The sequence below is a fragment of the Macaca mulatta genome, chromosome 16 (assembly GCF_049350105.2).
Source record: "Macaca mulatta isolate MMU2019108-1 chromosome 16, T2T-MMU8v2.0, whole genome shotgun sequence".
In the NCBI taxonomy this organism is placed as follows: Eukaryota; Metazoa; Chordata; class Mammalia; order Primates; family Cercopithecidae; genus Macaca; species Macaca mulatta.
In genome coordinates this window covers 62,095,285-62,117,601 of record NC_133421.1, presented here as the reverse complement: position 1 = coordinate 62,117,601, position 22,317 = coordinate 62,095,285, and the positions used below count along the sequence as shown (strand labels likewise).

At 48.0% G+C, this 22,317-nt stretch overlaps 1 protein-coding gene and 2 long non-coding RNA genes across 15 annotated transcripts in view; 2 read left to right on the top strand and 1 right to left on the bottom strand.

Moving 5' to 3' along the window:
* The window catches only part of SP2 (Sp2 transcription factor), a 35,459-nt gene extending 14,764 nt beyond the window's left edge, over positions 1-20,695 (top strand). For 2 of the 13 annotated variants that reach the window (XM_077968547.1, XM_077968548.1), the window contains 9 exons: positions 5,160-5,236; positions 6,003-6,977; positions 12,282-12,594; positions 14,253-14,427; positions 14,681-14,874; positions 17,044-17,140; positions 18,257-18,381; positions 19,062-19,182; positions 19,644-20,695. In XM_077968547.1, coding sequence (XP_077824673.1) covers positions 5,160-5,236; positions 6,003-6,977; positions 12,282-12,594; positions 14,253-14,427; positions 14,681-14,874; positions 17,044-17,140; positions 18,257-18,381; positions 19,062-19,182; positions 19,644-19,656 — 2,090 coding nt within the window. In that variant the 3' untranslated portion in view covers positions 19,657-20,695. 13 annotated transcript variants of the gene reach the window in all.
* Positions 1-22,317, bottom strand: part of LOC106994018 (uncharacterized) — a 52,692-nt gene that overhangs the window by 20,653 nt on the left and 9,722 nt on the right. The window contains exon 2 of the long non-coding RNA XR_001440406.3: positions 8,211-8,328. This is a non-coding gene — a long non-coding RNA (uncharacterized LOC106994018). The remainder of the gene's footprint in view (positions 1-8,210; positions 8,329-22,317) is intronic.
* On the top strand, positions 2,048-3,234 carry LOC144335635 (uncharacterized). Its single transcript, XR_013406630.1, has 2 exons — positions 2,048-2,098; positions 2,149-3,234. It is a non-coding gene; the product is annotated as an uncharacterized LOC144335635 (long non-coding RNA).

Below are 22,317 nucleotides of genomic sequence, written 5' to 3'. Positions count from 1 at the left end.
AAAAAATTGAAATAGAATAGAAAAATATCACAGTCTATCACATGTAATAAGAGAGTTTTGTTTCAGGAAACTTTCATTGCGTGAGCATGTGACAGGAATGTGTGGTGTATGTATGCATATGGTGGGTCTTGGTGCAAATTGTTTTTGTAACTGTGGTTTGTGGTCTGATAGTTTGAACACCACCACTCTAAAGGCAAAATGGTTTGGGGTTGGCTTAGATTATTTTCATTACAATATTACAACTTAATTTTGTATGAACATGAATCTGTATGTCAGCTCACCGATCTAGCTCCTGTAAAGTTCACATATGTAACTACAAAAAAAGCCAGTAAAATTCAAATTATCAGCATCATTCTGAGATGGTGATGTTTGACTGAACCCAAATCATTGCTTTTCCTTGTAAGCACGGCACAGACTTGACACTTAGGCTCCTTGAGTTCTGCACACACATCCTGTAGCGTGTCAGTCAGGGTGACACAGTCTTCCCACTGCTTCTGAAGTTATGTCATCTTTCACTTTGCACAGATGTATTGTGAACTAAATGTGCAGAATGAAGTTGTCCTAATTAGCCCACACAGTGCACTTGTAAACACACAGGCCCTGAAATGTGCAGGACTTGGTTATGCAGCAGTTATCTGGTGATCTATGATATATGTTCATTTTTAAAAAGATGACTGGGCTGGGCGTGGCGGTTCATGCCTGTAATCCCAGGACTTTCAGAGGCTGAAGCAATGGGATTGCTTGAGTCCAGGAGTTCGAGAAAAGACTGGGCAACATGGTGAAACCCCGTCTCTAGAAAATATATAAAAATTAGCCGGGTGTGGTGGTGTGCACCAGTGATCCCAGCTACTTGAGGGGCTGAAGTGGGAGGATCACATGAGCCCAGGAGGCAGAGGTTCAGTGAGCTGAGATCATGCCACTGCTCTCCAGCCAGGGTGATAGAGTAAGACCTTGTTTCTACATAAATATAAACAAACAAATAAAAATCTTTGTTGTGGCTGGTCACGGTGACTCATGCCTGTAATCCCAGCACTTTGGGAGGCCAAGGTGGGTGGATCACTTGAGGTCAGGAATTTGAGAGCAGCCTGGTTAACAAGGCAAAACCCCATCTCTACTAAAAATACTAAAAGATCAGCCAGGCGCGGTGGCTCACGCCTGTAATCCCAGTACTTTGGGAGACCGAGGCGGGTGGATCATGAGGTCAGGAGATCAAGACCATCCTGGCTAACATGATAAAACCCCGTCTCTACTAAAAATACAAAAAATTAGCCGGGCATAGTGGCAGGCACCTGTAATCCCAGCTACTGGGGAGGCTGAGGCAGGAGAATGGCGTGAACCCGGGAGGTGGAGCTTGCAGTGAGCAGAGGTGGCACCACTGCACTCCAGCCTGGGCAACAGAGTGAGACTCCGTCTCAAAAAGAAAGAAAAAAAAATCATCACAGTGAAAACATAAGAAAAGAATAAAAATGCCTCTGTGGAGATGCCTGTGAACCCTGGTCCTGAGACCCACCCCAGTTCGAGACACCTTGCAGCAGCAGACTTCTCAGCACTTAGGTGGAGGCATGCTCAGTTTAGCCCCAAACTAGACTATCATATTGCTCAAGTTTCCTCCCTGTTTGTTCACAAGAATATTATGAAAATGTCAGCCAGATGCCTATTGAAATAAAATCCCTGGTGTATACCATGCTCTTGATGTATCCTTCCAAAACCCTATAAAAAGAAACAGATTTGTTCAGCATGACCTGTTCTTCTATATTATAATGCTGTTCCTTGTGGTCACTCCTTCCTTTCCTCAGTAGTTACAGTACTATTCAATCATTTGTTCTAGGATTTTGCCAAGGATCAGTGCCTGTAATATTACAGGATCTGCATATATAATTTTGCCCAGAGCTGCCCTCTGGCTCCACACACATTTGCAGTTGTGTCTGCAAAGTCTCCCCCTCTGGAGTACAGTTTGTGTGAACTTCAGTCCTGGTAACCATTTAAGGCACTGGTGTGCTTTCTTACCAGCTCATCACCTATCCAGGGCTTCAGTTTCCACTTCATCTTTTTTTTTTTTTTTTTTTAAATGGAGATGGGGTCTTGCTCCATCACCCAGGCTGGAGTGCAGTGATGTGATCACGGCTCACTCTAGCCTCGACCTCCCAGGTTCAAGTGATCCTCCCACCTCAGCCTTCTGAGTAACTGGGACCACAGGCATGTGCCACCATGTGTGGCTAATTTTTAAATTTTTTGTAGAGACAGGGTTTCCCTTTGTTGCCCAGGCTGGTCTCCAATTCCTGGCCTCAAGCAATCCTCCCACTTCGCCTTCCCGAAGTTTTGGAATTAAAGGCATGAGTCACTGCGTCCCGTGCCTTCACCTTTTCTTTACCTTTCCCCATTTAAGAATTGTTCTTCCAGAGAAGCTTTCCCAGTGTCTATCCTCTGTTTGTCTGTTTGTTTGTTTTAGAGACAGTCTCACTCTTGCCCAGGCTGGAGTGCAGTGGTGCGATCTCAGCTCACTGCAACCTCCATCTCCTGGGTTCAAATGATTCTGCCTCATCTTCCCGTTTAGCTGGGATTACAGGTACCTGCCATCACGCCTGGCTAATTTTTTGTATGTTTAGTAGAGATGGGGTTTCACCATGCTGCCCTGGCTGGTCTCTAACTCCTGAGCTCAGTCTGCCTGCCTCAGCCTCCCAAAATGCTAGGATTACAGGCGTGAACCACCACACCCAGCCCAATATCTGTCCTCTTTTTGCCAAATTCCTTACAAGGACTCAACCCCTGAGCCTTTTTGTTTGTTTTATTAAGAGATGGGGTCTTGCTATGTTGCCCAGGCAGGAGTGTTTTGTCTATTCACAGGTGTGATAATAGGGCACTGCAGCCTCAAATTCCTGGCCTTGAGTGACCCTTCCGTCTCAGCCTTCCAAGCAGAATGCACCCTGAGCCTTTTTGTCTCTTTGAGTCTTCAAAGTAATACCCCTCTTATTTCTGTACTTAGTGAAATCTGCTTTCCAAAGGTCCAGGATCGAAATCTGATTCTGCCTGGTATTCTTTTTTTTTTTTTTTGAGATGGAGTCTCGCTCTGCCGCCCAGGCTGGAGTGCAGTGGCCGGATCTCAGCTCACTGCAAGCTCCGCCTCCCGGGTTCCCGCCATTCTCCTGCCTCAGCCTCCCGAGTAGCTGGGATTACAGGCGCCCGCCACCTCGCCCGGCTAGTTTTTTGTATTTTTTTAGTAGAGACGGGGTTTCACCGTGTCAGCCAGGATGGTCTCGATCTCCTGACCTCGTGATCCGCCCGTCTCGGCCTCCCAAAGTGCTGGGATTACAGGCTTGAGCCACCGCGCCCGGCCCCTGGTATTCTTTTCTTTAGTGATTTATGAACTTTAAGATGGCATAGATTCTTTCTCCTAAAATTCTCATGACTTTCATTTTCCTGATCTTGTTTTTCTTTCTTTTTAAAAAATTTTTATTAGGGACAGGGTCTAACTGTGTTGCTTAGGCTGGTCTTGAACTCCTGGGCTCAAGCGATCCTCCCACCTTGGCTTCCCAAAGTGCTGGGATTACATGCATGGGCTACTGTACCTGGCCTCTTTTAGATGACTTAAGTGCACAGTAGAGAGTCCCTTCATTACTTCCTCAACTATATTTTTCTTTATTTAAGAAAAAAAGTACAGTAGAATATATTTATCATGGGAAAATGAAAAAGTACAGAAAAACAAGGTGCAAAATAAATTTAAGTCAAACAAAACTCAACCACTAGGAGATAATGGCTTAAGACTTTTTCCTATTTGGTTATATTCATGTATAGAAATATATACACATTTAAACAAAAATAGAATTTACTCTGTTTTCATTCTCCTTGTTATATCCAGTTAGTCATTAGCTCTACCGAGTCTCGGTTGATGCCTGTGGGGCCATGCCTATTGTACTATGTAAAAAGTGTAAATTCACGTAAATAATTGACCCATGAGGCCGGGCGCAGTGGTTCACACCTGTAATCCCAGCACTTGGGAGGCCGAGGCAGGTGGATCGCCTGAGGTCAGGAGTTTGAGAACAGCCTGACCAACATGGTGAAACCCTGTCTCTCTTAAAAATACAAAAATTGGCCAGGCATGGTGGCATATGCCTGTAATCCCAACTACTCAGGAGACTGAGACAGGAGAATCGCTTGAACCTGGGAGGTGGAGGTTACAGTGAGCCAAGATCGCACCATTGCACTCCAGCCTGGGCAACAAGAGTGAAACTCCTTCTCAAAAAAAAAAAAAAAAAGAATTGACCCATGTGCTGTATATGCTGCCTGGGGACAACAGCCTTTGTGGTGAAGGCTGAGCATAAAACACCCAAGATTTGGGAATGGAGCAGGTGTGTCCTCCTTGTCCGAAAAACTGACTGAGCGATACTTCCCTCTCAGTTTTGGCATCTGTCTACAGCAGGAGTGAACAGGAGGCTTGAGTTTGAGCTAGAGGATTAGCTGGGGAGCTCCCCTTGCCCACCATAGAGGAGTTCCAGTTTAGCTATGGAGAGCCAGCAGTGCCCATCAGAGAGGGCATAGCTGAGTTACAGAAGAGAGTCCTGGTATAGTCTTGGTTATTTTTGTGTTATCTGGACTCTGTGGTGGCTGGAGGGGGCAGTCCAACGACAGCAGGACCAGCTGTCCTCACAGCCTCAGATGGCTGAGTCTGAGGAGAGGAGAAAGTAATCTACTGAAATAGATGTAAGGCTGTCAACCCAGGGTGGGGAAGTCTGGGGAAAAGTCTTTAACTTCCCTTGGAGAAGCAGCAACAAATAGAGGCAAAAAGAAAATATGGCTAGGTGTGGTGGCTCATGCTTGTAATCCCAGCACTTTGGGAAGCCAAGGCAGGTGAATCACCTGAAGTCAGGAGTTCGAGACCAGCCTGGACAACATCGTGAAACCCCATCTCTACTGAAAATACAAAAATTAGCTGGGCATGGTGGTGGCACCTGTAATCCCAGCTACTCAGAAGGCTGAAGCAGGAGAATTGCTTGAATCTAGAAGGGGGAGGTTGCCATGAGCTGAGATCACACCACTGCACTCCAGCCTGGACAACAAGAGCAAAAACTCCGTCTCAAAGAAAAGAAAGAAAATCTGAGGCAAGTGGGCTTGCGTTCTTTTTGGGCATCTTATACATTACTCCATCTCTTTTCTTCCAACAGATCCACAGACCAGCATGGCTGCCACTGCTGCTGTCAGTCCCAGTGACTACCTGCAGCCTGCTGCCTCCACCACACAGGCGAGTAGGCACTGGGCTCCGAGGGCTTGGGGCTGCAGCATCCTGGACAGACTCACCGAAAACACTTTATCTTCACTGTCTCACTATAAATACCCTAGGTTATGAGACTGGGGAAGGTTCAGTTAGCCACATTTTCTTTACTGAGAAACCATGGCCATTTACCTAAGGTGCCACAGTTGGGCTGCCGGAAAAACAAGGATTAAACTCTGTGTTCCTTCCACCAGACCTCACTAAAAAAGGAAAAGGAAAACAGAGGCTCTCTCATTGTCTTGAAAGTGTAGCCCAATCTATAAAGTTACATGTTCTGAGTACTAAAAAGCCCTTTACTGAAGTATTTATTCCTCCTGTTGCCCCTCCATTTCTTTTTTCCTCCCTCATTTCCTCAGTTGAGCAATCAGGGACCCCTCAGTCCCTGGGGTGGGCTAACAAAACTCCATCTAAGAGCCAAACATGCTTCACTGTCCTTAGAAACAAGGCCAGTGGGGAGTAGGAAGTCAGCTCACATTGTTAGTTTACCCTGTCTGTGGGGTGCGGCCAGGGATTCCTTCCTGAGAAAGACACTGTCCACCTTTTCTCCCTCACTTAATGGAGAAACCAGTAGAGAAGGGGAGACAGCAGCCAAGCAGGGGAGGGTGCTGGCAACATGCCTGCCACGGAGGTGGGGAAGAGTGGCGTGGAATACCGCCAAGAAGAGAAGATCATGGACAGAGGCGGCTGGGCAGCGGGCCTTCCTGTCTCATTCCTTTTCTCTGCTGTTTTTTTGCAGGACTCCCAGCCATCTCCCTTAGCCCTGCTTGCTGCAACATGTAGCAAAATTGGCCCTCCAGCAGTTGAAGCTGCTGTGACACCTCCTGCTCCCCCACAGCCCACACCGCGGAAACTTGTCCCTATCAAACCTGCCCCTCTCCCTCTCAGCCCCGGCAAGAATAGCTTTGGAATCTTGTCCTCCAAAGGAAATGTACTTCAGATTCAGGGGTCACAACTGAGCGCCTCCTATCCTGGAGGGCAGCTGGTGTTTGCTATCCAGAATCCCACCATGATCAACAAAGGGACCCGATCAAATGCCAATATCCAGTACCAGGCAGTCCCTCAGATTCAGGCAAGCAGTTCCCAAACCATCCAAGTACAGCCCAATCTCACCAACCAGATCCAGATCATCCCTGGCACCAACCAAGCCATCATCACCCCCTCACCGTCCAGTCACAAGCCTGTCCCCATCAAGCCAGCCCCCATCCAGAAGTCAAGTACGACCACCACCCCCGTGCAGAGTGGGGCCAATGTGGTGAAGTTGACAGGTGGGGGCGGCAATGTGACGCTCACTCTGCCTGTCAACAACCTCGTGAACGCCAGTGACACCGGGGCCCCCACTCAGCTCCTCACTGAAAGCCCCCCAACCCCACTGTCTAAGACTAACAAGAAAGCAAGGAAGAAGAGCCTTCCTGCCTCCCAGCCTCCTGTGGCTGTGGCTGAGCAGGTGGAGACGGTGCTGATCGAGACCACCGCGGACAACATCATCCAAGCAGGAAATAACCTGCTCATTGTTCAGAGCCCTGGGGGGGGCCAGCCAGCTGTGGTCCAGCAGGTCCAGGTGGTGCCCCCCAAGGCCGAGCAGCAGCAGGTGGTGCAGATCCCCCAGCAGGCTCTGCGGGTGGTGCAGGCGGCATCTGCCACCCTCCCCACTGTCCCCCAGAAGCCCTCCCAGAACTTTCAGATCCAGGCAGCTGAGCCGACACCTACTCAGGTACCACACTCCCTGTACTGTCCTCCTCCTCCTCTGGTTATGTCTTTTTGGCTTGCTCTGAAGATGATGCTGATCATCTCCCAGCTTAATCTGACCTTTGAGAGTCAGTATCTTTTGGGATGGGCAGTAAGTGGCCGTTTCTACCTGACCAATGGGCTCTCTTTAGTTCATAGGGCCAAGTACTGCTTATCTTTAGAAATTAGATGAAACATAGGGATATTTTGGCCCTTTTTCTTTATGGGTTTTTTTTCAGGGGATGGAAAGGGGACAGATACATACTTTTTAATAACACTTATTTTTGATTATAGAATTACATACTCAAAACATTAACAAGAATGAAAACATTCCAGTCCATAGAATTTTATGTAAAGTAAGAAAATTAATGAGAAAAATGCTGATCATTATTAATGACAAGATGAAAACAGGAAGAGCAGCCTAGCTTTATAGCAGGAATATTTCGGCTAGATTCATCTGGAATGTTTGTTTGTTTTAGGGTGTTTTTTTTTGAGATAGGGTCTTACTCGGTTGTCCTGGCTGGAGTGCAGTGATGTGATCATTACAGTCTCAATCTCCTGGGCTCAAGCAATCCTCCCACCTCAGCCTGAGTAGCCAGGACTACAGGTGTATGCCACCATGCCAGGCTGAGCCACTGCTTCCTGCCAAACTGGGATGCTGAATCCAACAAGAATGTTCTTATTTTTGGCATTTATTAATGTGCTCTAATACTCTGGAATCTCTTTGGCTCTGTGAGGCAAGTTTTATTCTTTGTGCATGCCTACTAAGTGCCAGTAATTGTGCCCATGTTGCAGATGGAGAACCCAGAACTCAGATCATTTATGAAGTTTCCAGGATCAAATAGGGCACAAATGACAGGAACCAGGAGTCAGCTGAGATTTGTAACTTCAGACCCCACACTCTTCCATCTTCCACCTTGACTCTCGTGTCTTATGTGTAGCAGGTGCTACCATTAAAATTGGGGAGTTTTATTTTTTAATATATAAAAAAGTTCCTGCCATTGAGGAATTTATGACCTCGTTGTCTATAGAGGGAGAACCGAATGACTGAGAGTGGGAAGTTGTATCATTTCCCAGGTGGAGAAGACAGCCCTTGAATTTGAACTGTGGACACAGAAGTCACACAGGAATTCACCCTTCTGGCATCTTTTATGTTGCCAGGTGATTTTTTTATAAGTCGTTTATCACAGTATCTGTGAATTCCCATGATCAGACCTACCTGACGGGTGAAGAATTGTGGCACCTGCTCAGGAGCACATCCTCGGCATTGCCTCCCTCCCTTCCATGAGGTTCCATATCTTGAGGTTGATGGGACAGGACTTAATCCCAGGTCTTCCCTAAGGAAATAATGATGCATATGCAGAAAGATTTAGCTACAGCATTATTTTTTCATACTACACAGCTTTATATCATCCCAACATGCGGATTATTATACAACTGATACCTTGTTAACTGTATATATCTAAGCTGTTTCCAATCTTATAGCTAAATAAATCCCTAAAAGTGGGTCAAGGACACATACATTTTTTAAAAATTTGTATTCTATATTAGAGGTTTGCAGTCTGTGACCAACTTTCAAGCCAAATCTAGCCCAGCCACCTGTTTTTGTAAAAAAAGTTTAACTGGAGTGCAGACACGTCCATTTGTGTTGCCCTTGCACAACAGTAGTAGCAGAGTTAAGAAGCAGAGACAATATGCCCCACAAAGCCTAAAATATTTACTCTCCGGCCCTTTATAAAAAAAGCTTGCTGAACCTTCAGATGCAAATACACATACGCATGCATGCATACGCACATATACACACAAAATCAGACAAAAAATATCAGTGATTTGAAAAAGGGGCACATATCAGAAAACTGGGAATGAGATTTGCATATTTACTAAGAAATGGGCCAAGTGAGGTAGTTTATGCCTGTAATCCCAGCAGTTTGGGAGGCTGAGGCTAGAGATCGCTTGAACCCAGGAATTCAAGACCAGCCTGGGAAAGATAGCAAGACCCCATCTCTACAAAAAATTAAAAAATTAGGCGTGGTGGTGCACATCTGTAATCCCAGCTATTCGGGAGGCTGAGGTGGGAGGATCACTTGAACCCGTGGGTTTGAGGCTGCAGTGAACTATGATCATTCCACTGCATTTTAGCCTGGGTGACAGAGACCCTGTCTCTATAAAAAAAAAAAAAAAAAAAAAAAAAAAAAAAAAAAAAATTTAAGAGATGAGATGTTTATTAGTGTTTAAGTGAGAAGAAGCACAGTCATAAATAATCCAGGAATTAAAAATAACCCCAATCAAAATCACAGCAGGATTTTTTTTTTACAAAGAACTTTTTTCCTTTTGACTCATTTGAGTGTAAATTGCCACCATGATCCTCCATGCCACCATGATTGTCACTTCTGAATGCTTTAATTCCTACACACAAGGACATTCTACATTACCACAATACAATTGTCAAACCCAGAAAATTAGCAATGAAACACACTACTAATTCCAAGACCCCACTCTGTTTTCACCACTTGCCCCACTAATTCCTTTGTGGCAAAAGGATCTGATCCAGTATTACACATTACGTTTAGTTGTCTCCTTAGCCTCTTTTGATCTGAAACACTTCCTCATTCTTTTTATTTTATTTTATTTTATTTTTTTGAGTCTTGCTCTGTCATCCAGGCTGGAGTGCAGTGGCGCCATCTCAGCTCACTGAAACTTCTGCCTCCTGGGTTCAAGCAGTTCTCCTGCTTCAGCCTCTCGAGTAGCTGAGACTACAGGCGAGTGCCACCACGCCCAGATGGTTTTTTGTATTTTTAGTAGAGACACGGTTTCACCATGTTAGCCAGGATGGTGACTTCGTGATCCGCCCACCTCAGCCTCACAAAGTGCTGGGATTACAGGCGTGAGCCACCACACCCGGCCAATTTTTGTATTTTTTTAATAGAGACGGGATTTTACCATCCTGGCCAGGCTGGTCTTGAACTCCTGACCTCGTGATCCATCCGCCTTGGCCTCCCAAAGTGCTGGGATTACAGGCGCGAGCCACCACACCCGGCCTTCAGGTCGGCTCTTATATCCCTTTAACAGGCTCTCATTCTTTTTTTTTTTTTTTTAAATAAAATCAGCTTTATTGAGACATTCACATACTATGAAACTCACCCTTTTAAAGTATACAATTCAGTGATTTTTAGTATATTCACAGAGTTGTGCAGCCATTACCTCTATATAATTTTAGAACATTTTCATCACCCCAAAAAGAAACTCCCTTTAGCCATCACTCCCCATTTATTTCCTCCTCCTGCAGCAGCCCCTGGCAACTACTAGTCTATTTGTAATGTTTTCAAGGTTCATCCATGTTGTAGCATGTGTCTGGTGACTGGCTTGTTTCACTTAGCATAATGTTTCAAGGTTCATCCTGTTGTAGCATGTCTCTGAACTTCATTCCTTACATTTTCCCAACCTCAGCCTTAGGGTCAACCATTTCTTCTCAGATTCCTGGTTTCTCTCATTGAAGGATGTGATAGCCTCTTTTAATTCTGTCATCCTCTTCCTCCTCATTTATTTATTTACGTCATTATGGACTCACAGATTGCTGCTTTTTTTGTGTTTTGAGATGGAGTCTCACTCTTGTCACCCAGGCTGGAGTGCAGTGGCACAATCTCAACGCACTGCAACCTCCACCTCCCGGGTTCAAGCACTTCTCTTGCCTCAGCCTCTCCAGTAGCTGGAATTACAGGCGTGCGCCATCACTCCCACCTAATTTTTTTTTTTTTTTGCATTTTCAGTAGAGACAGGGTTTCACCAAGTTGACCAGGCTGGTATCAAACCACTGACCTCAAGTGATCTGCCTGCCTCTGCCTCCCACAGTGCTGGGATTATAGGCATGAGCTACCGCACCTGGCCAGATTCCTGTTTTTTTCACTGGGTTATAATCCGTAAAGATTATTTCGATGTTTTCATTGACCTAGATTTGGCCAGTGGGTTCCCCTTTAAGCTGGCTTATATCTTTTCAAGTCCCCACCATTCTGTAAGCATTCCTTTACTTTCGAGTACAAGTGTTCCAAGCTTTTCTTGTACCTTCCCTGCCCCAACCCTGGAATCAGCTATTTCTCCAAGGAGCCTGGATTCCTTTAAGTGGAGCATGTGAGTTACAAGCTAAGGCCTGGGTGCTAGGTAAGCTCATTGCTACTGGGCATGGCTGGTCCTAGCCCTTCTCAATGGACACAGCTAGGAAGTATGTATAAACAGACGTACCGAAGCAATGCCTACATGGATAGATGTAGATAAACTTATATAAGGACACACACAAATATATACACATACACATATACACACATTTGAATCTGTATTTCTTTGTCTGTATATATTGAAACCCATGAGTTTCCACCAATGTCTCTAATTCCCATCTAGCACCACAGCCTTCCGTCTAGCCTTCTCCCTTTCCGTAACTCCCTTCTGTGACAGTGAGAGCCCTCACTCCTATTATCCTTAACATACTTCCTTTCTGGATAAGTCCTAGGTATGCAGCCAGTCATTAGCTTTCCCATAGGGACACCCTCCTTATCCTGCCACCGCCATTCCCTACCCACCACGGACACCCTCCTCCCTGCTACAAATGCCCTCCTTGTCCCACTCAGCCTCTAACATGCATATTTTTAAGGTTTTTGATACATATTCCCAAATTTCCTTCCAGCAAGGTTAGCCCACATCATACTTCCACGCCTAATATACGAGTAAGTGCCTGTTTTCTGCTCTCTCACCAACAATGAGCATATTTTATTTTTCTCCAATCTGAATTGGAGAAAAGTTGTTTTTCATTAATATGTAGCTCTTTTTTCTTCTTCTTCTTCTGATTACAAAGACCAGAAACTTTTTTTTTTTGAGATAGCATCTTGCTCTGTCACCCAAGCTAAGTGCAGTAGAGGGATCATAGCTCACTATAACCTGGAATTCGTGGGCTGTAATATGTGGCTCTTAAAAACTAAAGTGAACCTGTGTCATTTGGTTGATGGTCATTCACAGTGCACTGCCTTCTAAATCTCCAATTCTGATTCTTGGCAATTATCTTTTTCCATGCTAAGTAAATTCAACATTTGATTTCAAATCAATAGTCAACATTCGCCAGCATAGTATAGGATGCCAGCAGCCCTTTGTTGAGCATTAGCTGTGTATAAATGTAGGTTTGGGTGAATTGAAGAGACTTTTAGCTGTCAGGCGCCCCCAGTTCTCACTTGGGCAGGGACATTTGAAAGCCCCAGGAACCCAGTCTTTTCCGGTCACTGACTTTTTTTCCTCTGGCCCCTCCCAGGTCTACATCCGCACGCCTTCCGGTGAGGTGCAGACAGTCCTTGTCCAGGACAGCCCCCCAGCAACAGCTGCAGCCACCTCTAACACCACCTGTAGCAGCCCTGCATCCCGTGCTCCCCATCTGAGTGGGACCAGCAAAAAGCACTCAGCTGCAATTCTCCGAAAAGAGCGTCCCCTGCCAAAGATTGCCCCCGCCGGGAGCATCATCAGCCTGAATGCAGCCCAGTTGGCGGCAGCTGCCCAGGCAATGCAGACCATCAACATCAATGGTGTCCAGGTCCAGGGCGTGCCTGTCACTATCACCAACACAGGCGGTGAGGATGGCCCCTGTGGCCAGGGTGTTGGCAGTGGTACCTGCTCCTAGCAGGTGGAAACTATGGGCTGGCCCCGGGATTTCCAGTAACAATAGTGAGGATGCTGTCCATCATAGCTTAAGGGTACGTCCACCTGCAGCTTCTCACCTAGTCCTTACGATAGCACTCAGAGATAGTTTAAGGCACATGTCCCCATCTGACAGCTGAAAACAGAGAAGACAGATGTACTCGGAAAACTTTCCAACTAACATCCAAACGCAAAAACGGCTTCTTGGAGGAGAAAGCTTTGAGTTAAGGTTGGAAGAAAAGGGAGGCCCTGGCAGTCGGAACAGTTTGTGCTGCACTTCAGTTCAGTGGTGAGATTTATGCTGTGAAACCAGCCTTGCAAATAACCAGAGGAAAAATTGGAGCAACCTAGCAAAAATGGCTCCTTATGTAGGGGGAGCTCTCTGAATTTCTCTTCATCCTTAATGATTTTTTTTTTTTTTTGAGACGGAGTCTCGCTCCGTTGCCCAGGCTGGAGTGCAGTGGTGCAATCTGTGCCTCAGCCTCCCGAGTAGCTGGGATTATAGGCGCCCACCACCATGCCCCACTAATTTTTGTATTCTTAGTAGAGACGGGGTTTCACCATCTTGGCCAGGCTGGTCTTGAACTCCTGACCTTGTGATCCATCCACCTCAGCCACCCAAAGTGCTGGGATTACAGGCGCGAGCCACCATACCCAGCCCATCCTTAATGAATTTTTAGCACTTTAACACATTTGCTTTTCCCTCTTGAGGTGACCCCCAAGAGGATAAGGCATCCTAGAGCATCTGATTTTTCCCAAAGCCCATAGAACTGTGTCCTCTTTTGTGTGTGTGTGTGTGTGTGTGTGTGTGTTTTAAAGACATGGCCTCAGGGCCTCGCTCTATCATCCTTGCTGAAGTGCAGTGGCAAGATCATGGCTCAGTGCAGCCTCAGCCTCCTGGGCTCAAGCAGTCCTCCTACTTCTGCTTCCTGAATAGCTGGGAATACAGGCATGTAGCACCATGCCCAGCCAATTTTTTAGTTTTTTGTACAGGTGGGGGTCTCCCTATGTTGCCCAGGCTGGTCTTGAACTCCTGGGCCCAAGCAATTGTCCTGCCTGCCAGAGTGCTGAGATTACAGGTATGAGCCACTGTACCTAGCCTGTGACCTCTGTCTTTTTAACAGAAATTCCTGGAGTCTTTCCTAAAAGCAGAGTTGGTATCTCACAAGGGCCTAAGGTTGGAGGAGATTCAGGAAGAAATGTCTTAAGACAAGTCCCTTCCCAACTGAAATCATGTGGGCAATATTTTGAAGCAAATTCTGCCTACATAGTACAGTGGTTCAGGGCACCGACTTTGAAATGGGCTTCCTGGGTTCAGATCTGTGTTCTACCACTTACTAGCTGTGTGATCTTGCTATGTTATTGAGCCTCAGTTTCTTCATCTGTAAAGTGCTGATAGTACCTATTTTATAGGGTCATGAAGATTAAATGAGTGAATACATACAAGGTCCCTAAAACGGTATCCACCGTATAGCAGGCTCTCAAAAATAGCTGCTATGATTATCATCTTTGTCATGTGCAGAAGGGCAGAAGGGTTGACTCGAGGTTTCAGGCTTCCTCACCCTGAACTCTGCCCTCTTTGTCCCCACAGGGCAGCAGCAGCTGACAGTGCAGAATGTTTCTGGGAACAACCTGACCATCAGTGGGCTGAGCCCCACCCAGATCCAGCTGCAAATGGAACAAGCCCTGGCCGGAGAGACCCAGCCTGGGGAGAAGCGGCGCCGCATGGCCTGCACATGTCCCAACTGCAAGGATGGGGAGAAGAGGTAATTCAAGGAGAGGGGCCAAGCCACAAGGCTGGCCTGTGTTCCCCAAGCTCCTCCTGAACAGTTGTCCAGAGCTGCAACTGGCACAGATCAGGCAGGGAGGAGCTGGCAGCTCTGTGCCACCTTGCCCCTTGCCTCCTTGTGCTCTCTGACCTGACCCCACATCCTCACTGCATCCTGTTCCTGCCCCATCCTCTACCTTTTTTCTCTCCTCTTCCTATTCCGTCCACTCTACCCTCACCCCAATTCTCAGGTCTGGAGAGCAGGGCAAGAAGAAGCACGTGTGCCACATCCCCGACTGTGGCAAGACGTTCCGTAAGACGTCCTTGCTGCGTGCCCACGTGCGCCTGCACACTGGCGAGCGGCCCTTTGTCTGCAACTGGTTCTTCTGTGGGAAGAGGTTCACACGGAGTGACGAGCTCCAGCGGCACGCTCGCACCCACACAGGTCAGCCCCCTGCCTTCAGGACCCTTCAACCACACAGGTCAACTTCCTGCCTGTCCCTCCACCCCCACTCTACCGGCTTTAGCAACATTGACACTCCTGGAACTGCCACACTGAGCAAGAGCTACAGACTGTCCAGGGACGACATAGGAAATTATTTTCAAGCCATTCCGTTATCACTGTTGTTTCTCCAAGTAATAGGAAAGGAATAGTTGTCGTTGCATGACACAACCTGATGACTTTTGCCATGTCAGCATAGTTATTTAACAAACACTGACATGGTGTGCCAGGCACAGTACTAAGCACTTTACTGATTACCTCAGTTGATCCTGGTAAGGACTTTATGGGAGGATACTTTGTTTATGTTTATGCCTTTTTTTTTTTTTTTGAGATGGAGTTTCATTCTTTTGCCCAGGCTGGAGTGAAGTGATATGATCTTGGCTCACTGCAGCCTCCGCCCCCCAGGTTCAAGCAATTCTCCTGCCTCAGCTTCTCAAGTAGCTGAGACTACAGGCACCCACCACCATGCCCAGCTAATTTTTGTATTTTCATTATAGACGGGGTTTCACGATGTTGTCCAGGCTGGTCTCGAACCCCTGACCTCAGGTGATCCACCCACCTCAGCCACCCAAAGTGCTAGGAATACACACATGAGCCATTGCACCGGCCTGTTGATGCCTATTTTACTGAGGCATGGAGAAGTGGCCCAGTCACACAGCTAGTGACTGGTGCAGCCAGGTTCAAACCCAGGCCCTGCCACAGCTTTTTTTCTTTCTTTTTTTTTTTTTGAGACAGGGTCTCACTCTGTCACCCAGGCTGGAGTGCAGTAGCACAATCTTGGCTCACTGCAGTCTTGAACTCCTGGGCTCAAGCAATTCTCCCACCTCAACCTCCTGAGTAGCTAGGACTACAGGCGTGCACCACCACACCTGGCTAATTTTAAAATTTTTGTAGAGACAGGGTCTTACTGTGTTGCCCAGGCTGGTCTCAAACTTCTGGGCTCAGCTGATCCTCCCTCTTCTACCTCCCAAAGTGAGATATCACAGTTATAGTTTTAGGTACTAGCAAATCAATGCAAAACTATTAAAAATATTGATCCAGGCTGGGCACAGTGGCTCACACCTGTAATCCTAGCACTTTGGGAGGCTGAGGCAGGTGATCACTTGAGCCCAGGAGTTTGATCAGCCAGGGCAATATAGCGAGAGCCCATCTCTTAAAAAAAAAAGTTCATACATCTGCCACCTGAAATTGTCCTGGGTATCCACAGTGGTCCACACACACACTTTGGCAAACACTGCTATAGTGAATGCCTGCAGTGAGCAGACACCTGTCCTGGGGCTAGAGGGCTGAGGGAAGCTTGACCCAGAGCTCCAGCTCCCGGCCAGTGTGGTGAGACAGGTCCTACTCCTCAAAAGGCAGAGGAGCCAGCACTCCACAGGAAAGCAGTTGGGGTCAACATGGTTCCAACTAAGTGAGTGCTCAGGGCTGGCAGGGTCAGGGTGGAGCGGGATTTTCCTGCGATGGGGAGGATGCTGATCCAGGTTCAAAGTCAGAGAGACAGAAGAAGAAAGCAGGCGGACAACCCTGCACGGAAGACTCTTAGGTGCAGGGGCTCCAGGGACAAGGAATGGGAACAAAATAGACTGCAGAGGTCAAATGGGGGCAGAGAGAAATGAGAATTGATAAAAAGATTTAGATGAGTAGGGGGCCAAGTGTGGTGGCTCATGCCTATAATCCCAGCACTTTGGGAGGCCAAGGTGGGCGGATCACTTGAGGTCAGGAGTTCAGGACCAGCCTGGCCAACATGGTGAAACCCTCTCTCTACAAAAATACAAAAATTAGCTGGGCGCAGTGGCGGGCATCTGTAGTCCCAACTACTTGAGAGGCTGAGGCAGGAGAATTGCTTGACCTGGGAGGTGGAGGTTGCAGTGAACGGAGATTGTACCACTGCATGCCAGCCTGGCCAACAGAGTGAGACTCCATCTCAAAAAAAAAAAAAAAAGATTTAGATGAGTAGGCACCAGGGAGCAAATGTGAGAGCAGGAGGTGGGCAGAATGTGGTGACAAGGCTACGTCAGCTTGTTGGGTGCCCCTCACACACACCCCACCTTTTTGGGCAGAGACAGGGTCTGTGCCCAGGGTATGTGGGTGATGGGCATCTCCTCTTCCCAGGGGACAAACGCTTCGAGTGCGCCCAGTGTCAGAAGCGCTTCATGAGGAGTGACCACCTCACCAAGCATTACAAGACCCACCTGGTCACGAAGAACTTGTAAGGCCAACTGCGGCGGGAGGCCCTGAAGATGCAATCCCCCGCCTGTGTCCTCCCTGGGCCCCTGGTGGAAAGGAGCCCTGTGGCTGCCCTGGGCCTGCCCTCAGCCCCACTCCTGTTCTGCAACTGTCCCCACAGGAAGGGGCTCTGCTCCCTGTCCTCCTTCTGAAGCCCCTTGGCTCCGCCTTGGCCCTTCCCCTCACCACGAGCTCCCGGCCTGCCCAGACTGTGGACACTGGCCGTGCCCAATGAGACGTTCTAAACCAGGACGCGTGGGAACCCTTATTTCCAAAGGAAAAACATGCATTTCACTCCGTCGAGGAGCAAAGTGAGCCCCCACCCCCCACCCCAATCCCCGCTCCCAACACTGCCGGAGTCGCATCGTGCCATGCCCACTCTCCTGCACCTCCCTGGCCCTGCCGGCCACTGTGGACGCCCTGGGGCTTGGCACCCACCTCTGGAGAGACTCGGGGCCACCTCCACTCCATGTGCCCAGCCCCGCCACAACCTCTCCTCCAGCACATTCCAGCTCTGTTTAAAAAGTAAAGACACCCACCGACTCCTCCTGATCCCCCTCTTTTTCTATGGAGAACGTTGCCTTATACTCTCTACTTCAGATGATGAACACTGTGTACTGTGTGTGCTTTAAAGAAGTTTTATTTAATTGCTCCCTTCTTCCTTTCCTTGTTATTCACCTCCCCAATGCCTGCTTTCAGTTGAGGGTTGGGGGCAATGATGAGCATATGAATTTTTTTCTCACTCTAGCAATTCCCTTTTCTAAATGACACAGCATTTAAACTCAAATCTGGATTCAGATAACAGCACCTGCCCATCCTGCACCTCTTCCCTCTCCCTTCACCTCACCCCTGCCCGGCCCAAGCTCTACTTGTGTACAGTGTATATTGTATAATAGACAATTGTGTCTACTACATGTTTAAAAACATATTGCTTGTTATTTTTGAGGCTTTTAAATTAAACAAAAATCCAACTTTATTTTTAGTTGTAACTGCTTGAGGTATGTTTTATGAATTAAGTGACAGATTTGTTATCCTTTATTAACGTACTTTGTTGGTCAGCGCTGGGCTGACAAAAATTTTTTCTTGCTAATAAATTTAGTTGCCTGAGGCAAAATCTTCAACTTGGCAGTTCGGCTTCCTTTGTCTTTTCCCTTGGAGAGCTCGGAGAGGAGACTCCAGAGGAGGGAGCTGTGGTCTCTCAGAGCGATCCACACTGGGATCAAGGTAGGACCTTACCCTCCTGACCCTCAGCAAACCCAGGCCACATGCCCAAAAGGGGCCGCAGCCACATGTACCTCACGACACTGGCACGAGCCCCCAGAGCACCTCCAAGGGCCAGGGCCCAGTGCAGGTGTTCCTGCCTTTTTCTTCTGTAAGCCAGTTTTGCCTGTACACAAATCAGATACAAAGAGCCAAGTCACAGCAGTGACCTCAGCCAGCAAGTTAACTCCTCCACCCACCTCCCCAACCCCTGGAGGAAGGCATTGGCCTCAGAGCCCATTAGCAAGAGGCTTAGAGAGGAGAGCCAGTGGGGCCTTGGCTCAGTCCCCTCCAAAAGGCTACAGTCTGGCAAAAATGCATTTCCCCAAGGGCCAAGGTCCCTTCCCAAAGTGAAGGGCCAGGCAGGTTCCTGGGAGGGCCTGGCAGCTAGAGGGGCCTGGAGCCCAGCTCTACCCGAGAGAGGACTCTGGCCACAGATTCTGGTTCCTTCTATATCCCTGCCCAGTAACCCAGAGAGGACGACAAGTTGATTGTGCCTTTTGGTTTTAGCAGATGCTGCAAATCTGAAATTTTGGTGGGGATCTGTTTTGCTTTGTTTTGCAGAGCTAATAGGAACTCAGGGGTTGCGATGTTGTGCAGATTAAGATTGGAGCTAGCTCAGTACATGTGTTTAAGCCCCACAGGGCCCCGAAGAGCATCCGGCCTGAAGAGACAGGCAAGTCCGCCTCAAGCATGTAGAGGACAGCATGTGCTTTCACTCACCCTCGAAGGACACAGCTGGGATTGCTGTTCTGTTCAGGAGTGGTGAGGCTCGTTTTGAGCTATCCATTCCCCTGCTCTGTTCCCTTTGTCACCAGCCACCTGTGTCTGCCAGCAAACAGCTTTTCCTTAGAGCCAGTCAACCCTCAAACGGCTGAAAAAGTAAAAAGCCCACGGATCTCAGATAGATCCAAGTTCTCTGCCCTTCACCTCTTCTTTGTTAACAAGCAGGGGGCCTTTCCTATCCCTACTGAAGCCATTTGGGCAATACTAGACCACCAGCGGAATCTACCTTGACACAGAAGCGTCTTCCTCAGCCCCTCAGCCCTGCATCTCATCACTGCACTGGCAGCAGGGGGACATGAGGTGTATTTATTCCTCATGGGTGGACTGGATGACTAGAAAACTGCCTTGCTGTGTTCTGAATAAGGGGATTGGTGGAGAGAAGGGGAATATTAACAAAGTGACCTCTTTCTGCCACATGTTTCCCTTGGCTTTGCTCTCAGGCACAAAGAATGATCCTTTCCTGGGAGCTGATTCCAAGCCATGTGCTTTATGCTTCCAGTACAGAAACTGACCTGACTTCCCAGCATCATTTGGAAATGAAGATGCCAGCCCCCAGCTGGGCAGGACGAGCATGTCCCGTGTAGGATTTGCCTTCTCCAGTGAGATGGGGGTTCAAAAGTTATATCTGATCATCTCTGCCTCCCTTGGGATGGCTGAGTTAAGAGCGAGAGAATGTATTCTGCCTAGCTGAGTGATGGCACGAGGAAAGCACAGAAAGACTTGTGGGCAAATTAACCCTCCTCAGGCTTTAACCTATCCATTATTTGAGAGTTGCAGGGGAACTGTTGAAGGTGTGATGTGGTCTAAGCTCACTCTGGGCAAGAGGCTCCCACAGACACCTGATCCTGATGGGCCCTTGATGAAAATCTGGGTGCAGCTCAAGGGTGGGGGTCCCTCATGTGTGGTTCCTTCTCTGTCCTCTACCATCCCCAGCGTCATGTCCACCAAAGCCTATCCCTCATGCCCCTCCTGTCTGTCCAGCTGAGACTTGACATTGCGCTCATTATCCCAGAGACCAGGATTCCATGCCTGGAAGAAAGGGGGACTGGGCAGGATTTCCCTCCCAAAGGCAAATTCAGACATTATATATACTTCATTTTTTTTTCCTTTAACCAAACCAGCAAATGGGTCATCCTTGCCCTTCCTTCAAACCACCCAGTCCATTTTCACAATCATCTTTCTGGCCGGGCACGGTGGCTCATGCCTGTAATCCCAGCACTTTGGGAGGCCGAGGCAGGTGGATCACTTGAGGTCAGGAGTTCAAAACCAGCCTGGCCAACATAGCAAAACCCTGTCTCTACTAAAAAATATAATAATTAGCCGGGCATGGTGGCGCATGCCTGTAGTCCCAGCTACTCGGGAGGCTGAGGCAGGCAGGAGAATTGCTTGAACCCAGGAGGCAGAGGTTGCAGTGAGCCGAGATTGTGCCACTGCACTCCAGCCTGGGTGACAGAGCAAGACTCTGTCTCAAAAAAAAAAAAAAGAAAGAAAATAATCATCTTTCCAGTACCCTTTTGAGGCCCCATGCTTGTCTGATGACAGTGCTGAAGTTACAGCCCGCCACACATGACATATTTTGAGGAAGACAGGATGGAGCAAGAGAAGGGTTCAGACCTAGCCCCAAGCCCAGGGTGGGTGTGTAGGAGCCCTAAGCGAATGGATGCAAGCTGTCCTGGTCTGAGTGCAGAGAATGGGGTGTTCGGGTTCTCCATTTGAGAACCACTGCCCAAACCTGAGACCCCTTTAAGGTTGCCCCTTAAAGTTTCCACACCCAGAAATTGGGCCAAAAAAGTTAAGCTGTTGGTTATTTCAATTCTGAATAAAAATGAAGGCATCTCTGCCTCCTAAGACCTGGTCTGATCTTGGCTCCTTCATCACTAGAACCTTCCTGAGCAGTGGTCTGGGACCCCTCGCCTTCCTCCCTCCACCTGTGTTTCAGAGCCCTCCTAGTCAGCATGGGCTTCACCTTAATCCCCACGGCTATTCTCTCTTCTTCCTGGGCTTCACCTCAAGCCCTACTGCTATTCAACCCCCCTCTTCCTCTTCAGCTTCAAAATAGACTCCTGCATGTACCTTAATTAAACACAGGCCCACTGCAACCCCAGTACCTCAGAGACCAGGAGGGAAACTGTTTTCAACCATAAGGAAAACAAAGCAAGTACTGTGGTCAATGTCAGTGACCCTCTGCTTAGGGCAAATGTTGGAGTGTGTGACTGCAAAACTGGGACATCCACCCCCCACTACAGGGGGTGCCCCTACTCTGCTTCGGCCAGTTGGTGCTGTGTGAGAATGCCAACTCTTGTGATTTTTGTAAGAGAAGCCAGAAATGTGGAGTTTGGGGTGGAATCTGATCTTCCAATGTTGGCTCGATTGTTTAAAAATACAGCAGGACCAGTTTCAGCCCTCAAGCTACCAGTTTTTGACTTCTGCATCATCCATCCCCTCTTCCCTGGCCAGTGACATCCTCTCTACCCCGACAACCTCCTACCTCTCAGTCTTCCCTTCCCCAAATTACAGGATCACAATGGCCAAAACATTTTTTGTTTGTTTGTTTTGAGACAGGGTCTTGCTCTGTTGCCCAGGCTGGAGTGTGATGGCGCGATCTCAGCTCACTGCAACCTCTGCCTCCTGGGTTCATGTAATTTTCCTGTTCCCAGCCTCCCAAGTAGCTGGGATTACAGATGTCCACCACCGTGCCCAGCCTTTTTTTTTTTTTAAATAGAGACAAGGTTTCACCATGTTCACCAGGCTGGTTTCAAACTCCTGACCTCAAGTGATCTGCCCACCTCGGCCTCCAAAGTGCTAGGATTATAGGCTTGAGCCACCATGCCCAGCCTCATTTTTTGTATTTTTAGTAGAGACGAGGTTTCACTATGTTGGCCAGGCTGCTCTTGAACTCCTGACCTCAGGTGACGTGCCTGCCTTGGCCTCCCGAAGCACTAGGATTACAGGCGTGAGCCACTGCGCCCAGCTCCCCAAACAGTTTAACCTACTGCCCAAGAGATTATCAAAGTGGAAGGAGGCAACTGCCCAAAGCAAGTGGGACAGCCCCTAGGGGTTAGACCACTGGCCTCAGTGTCCAAAGGCTCAAGTGCCTGTTGCTTCTGCTGCTTT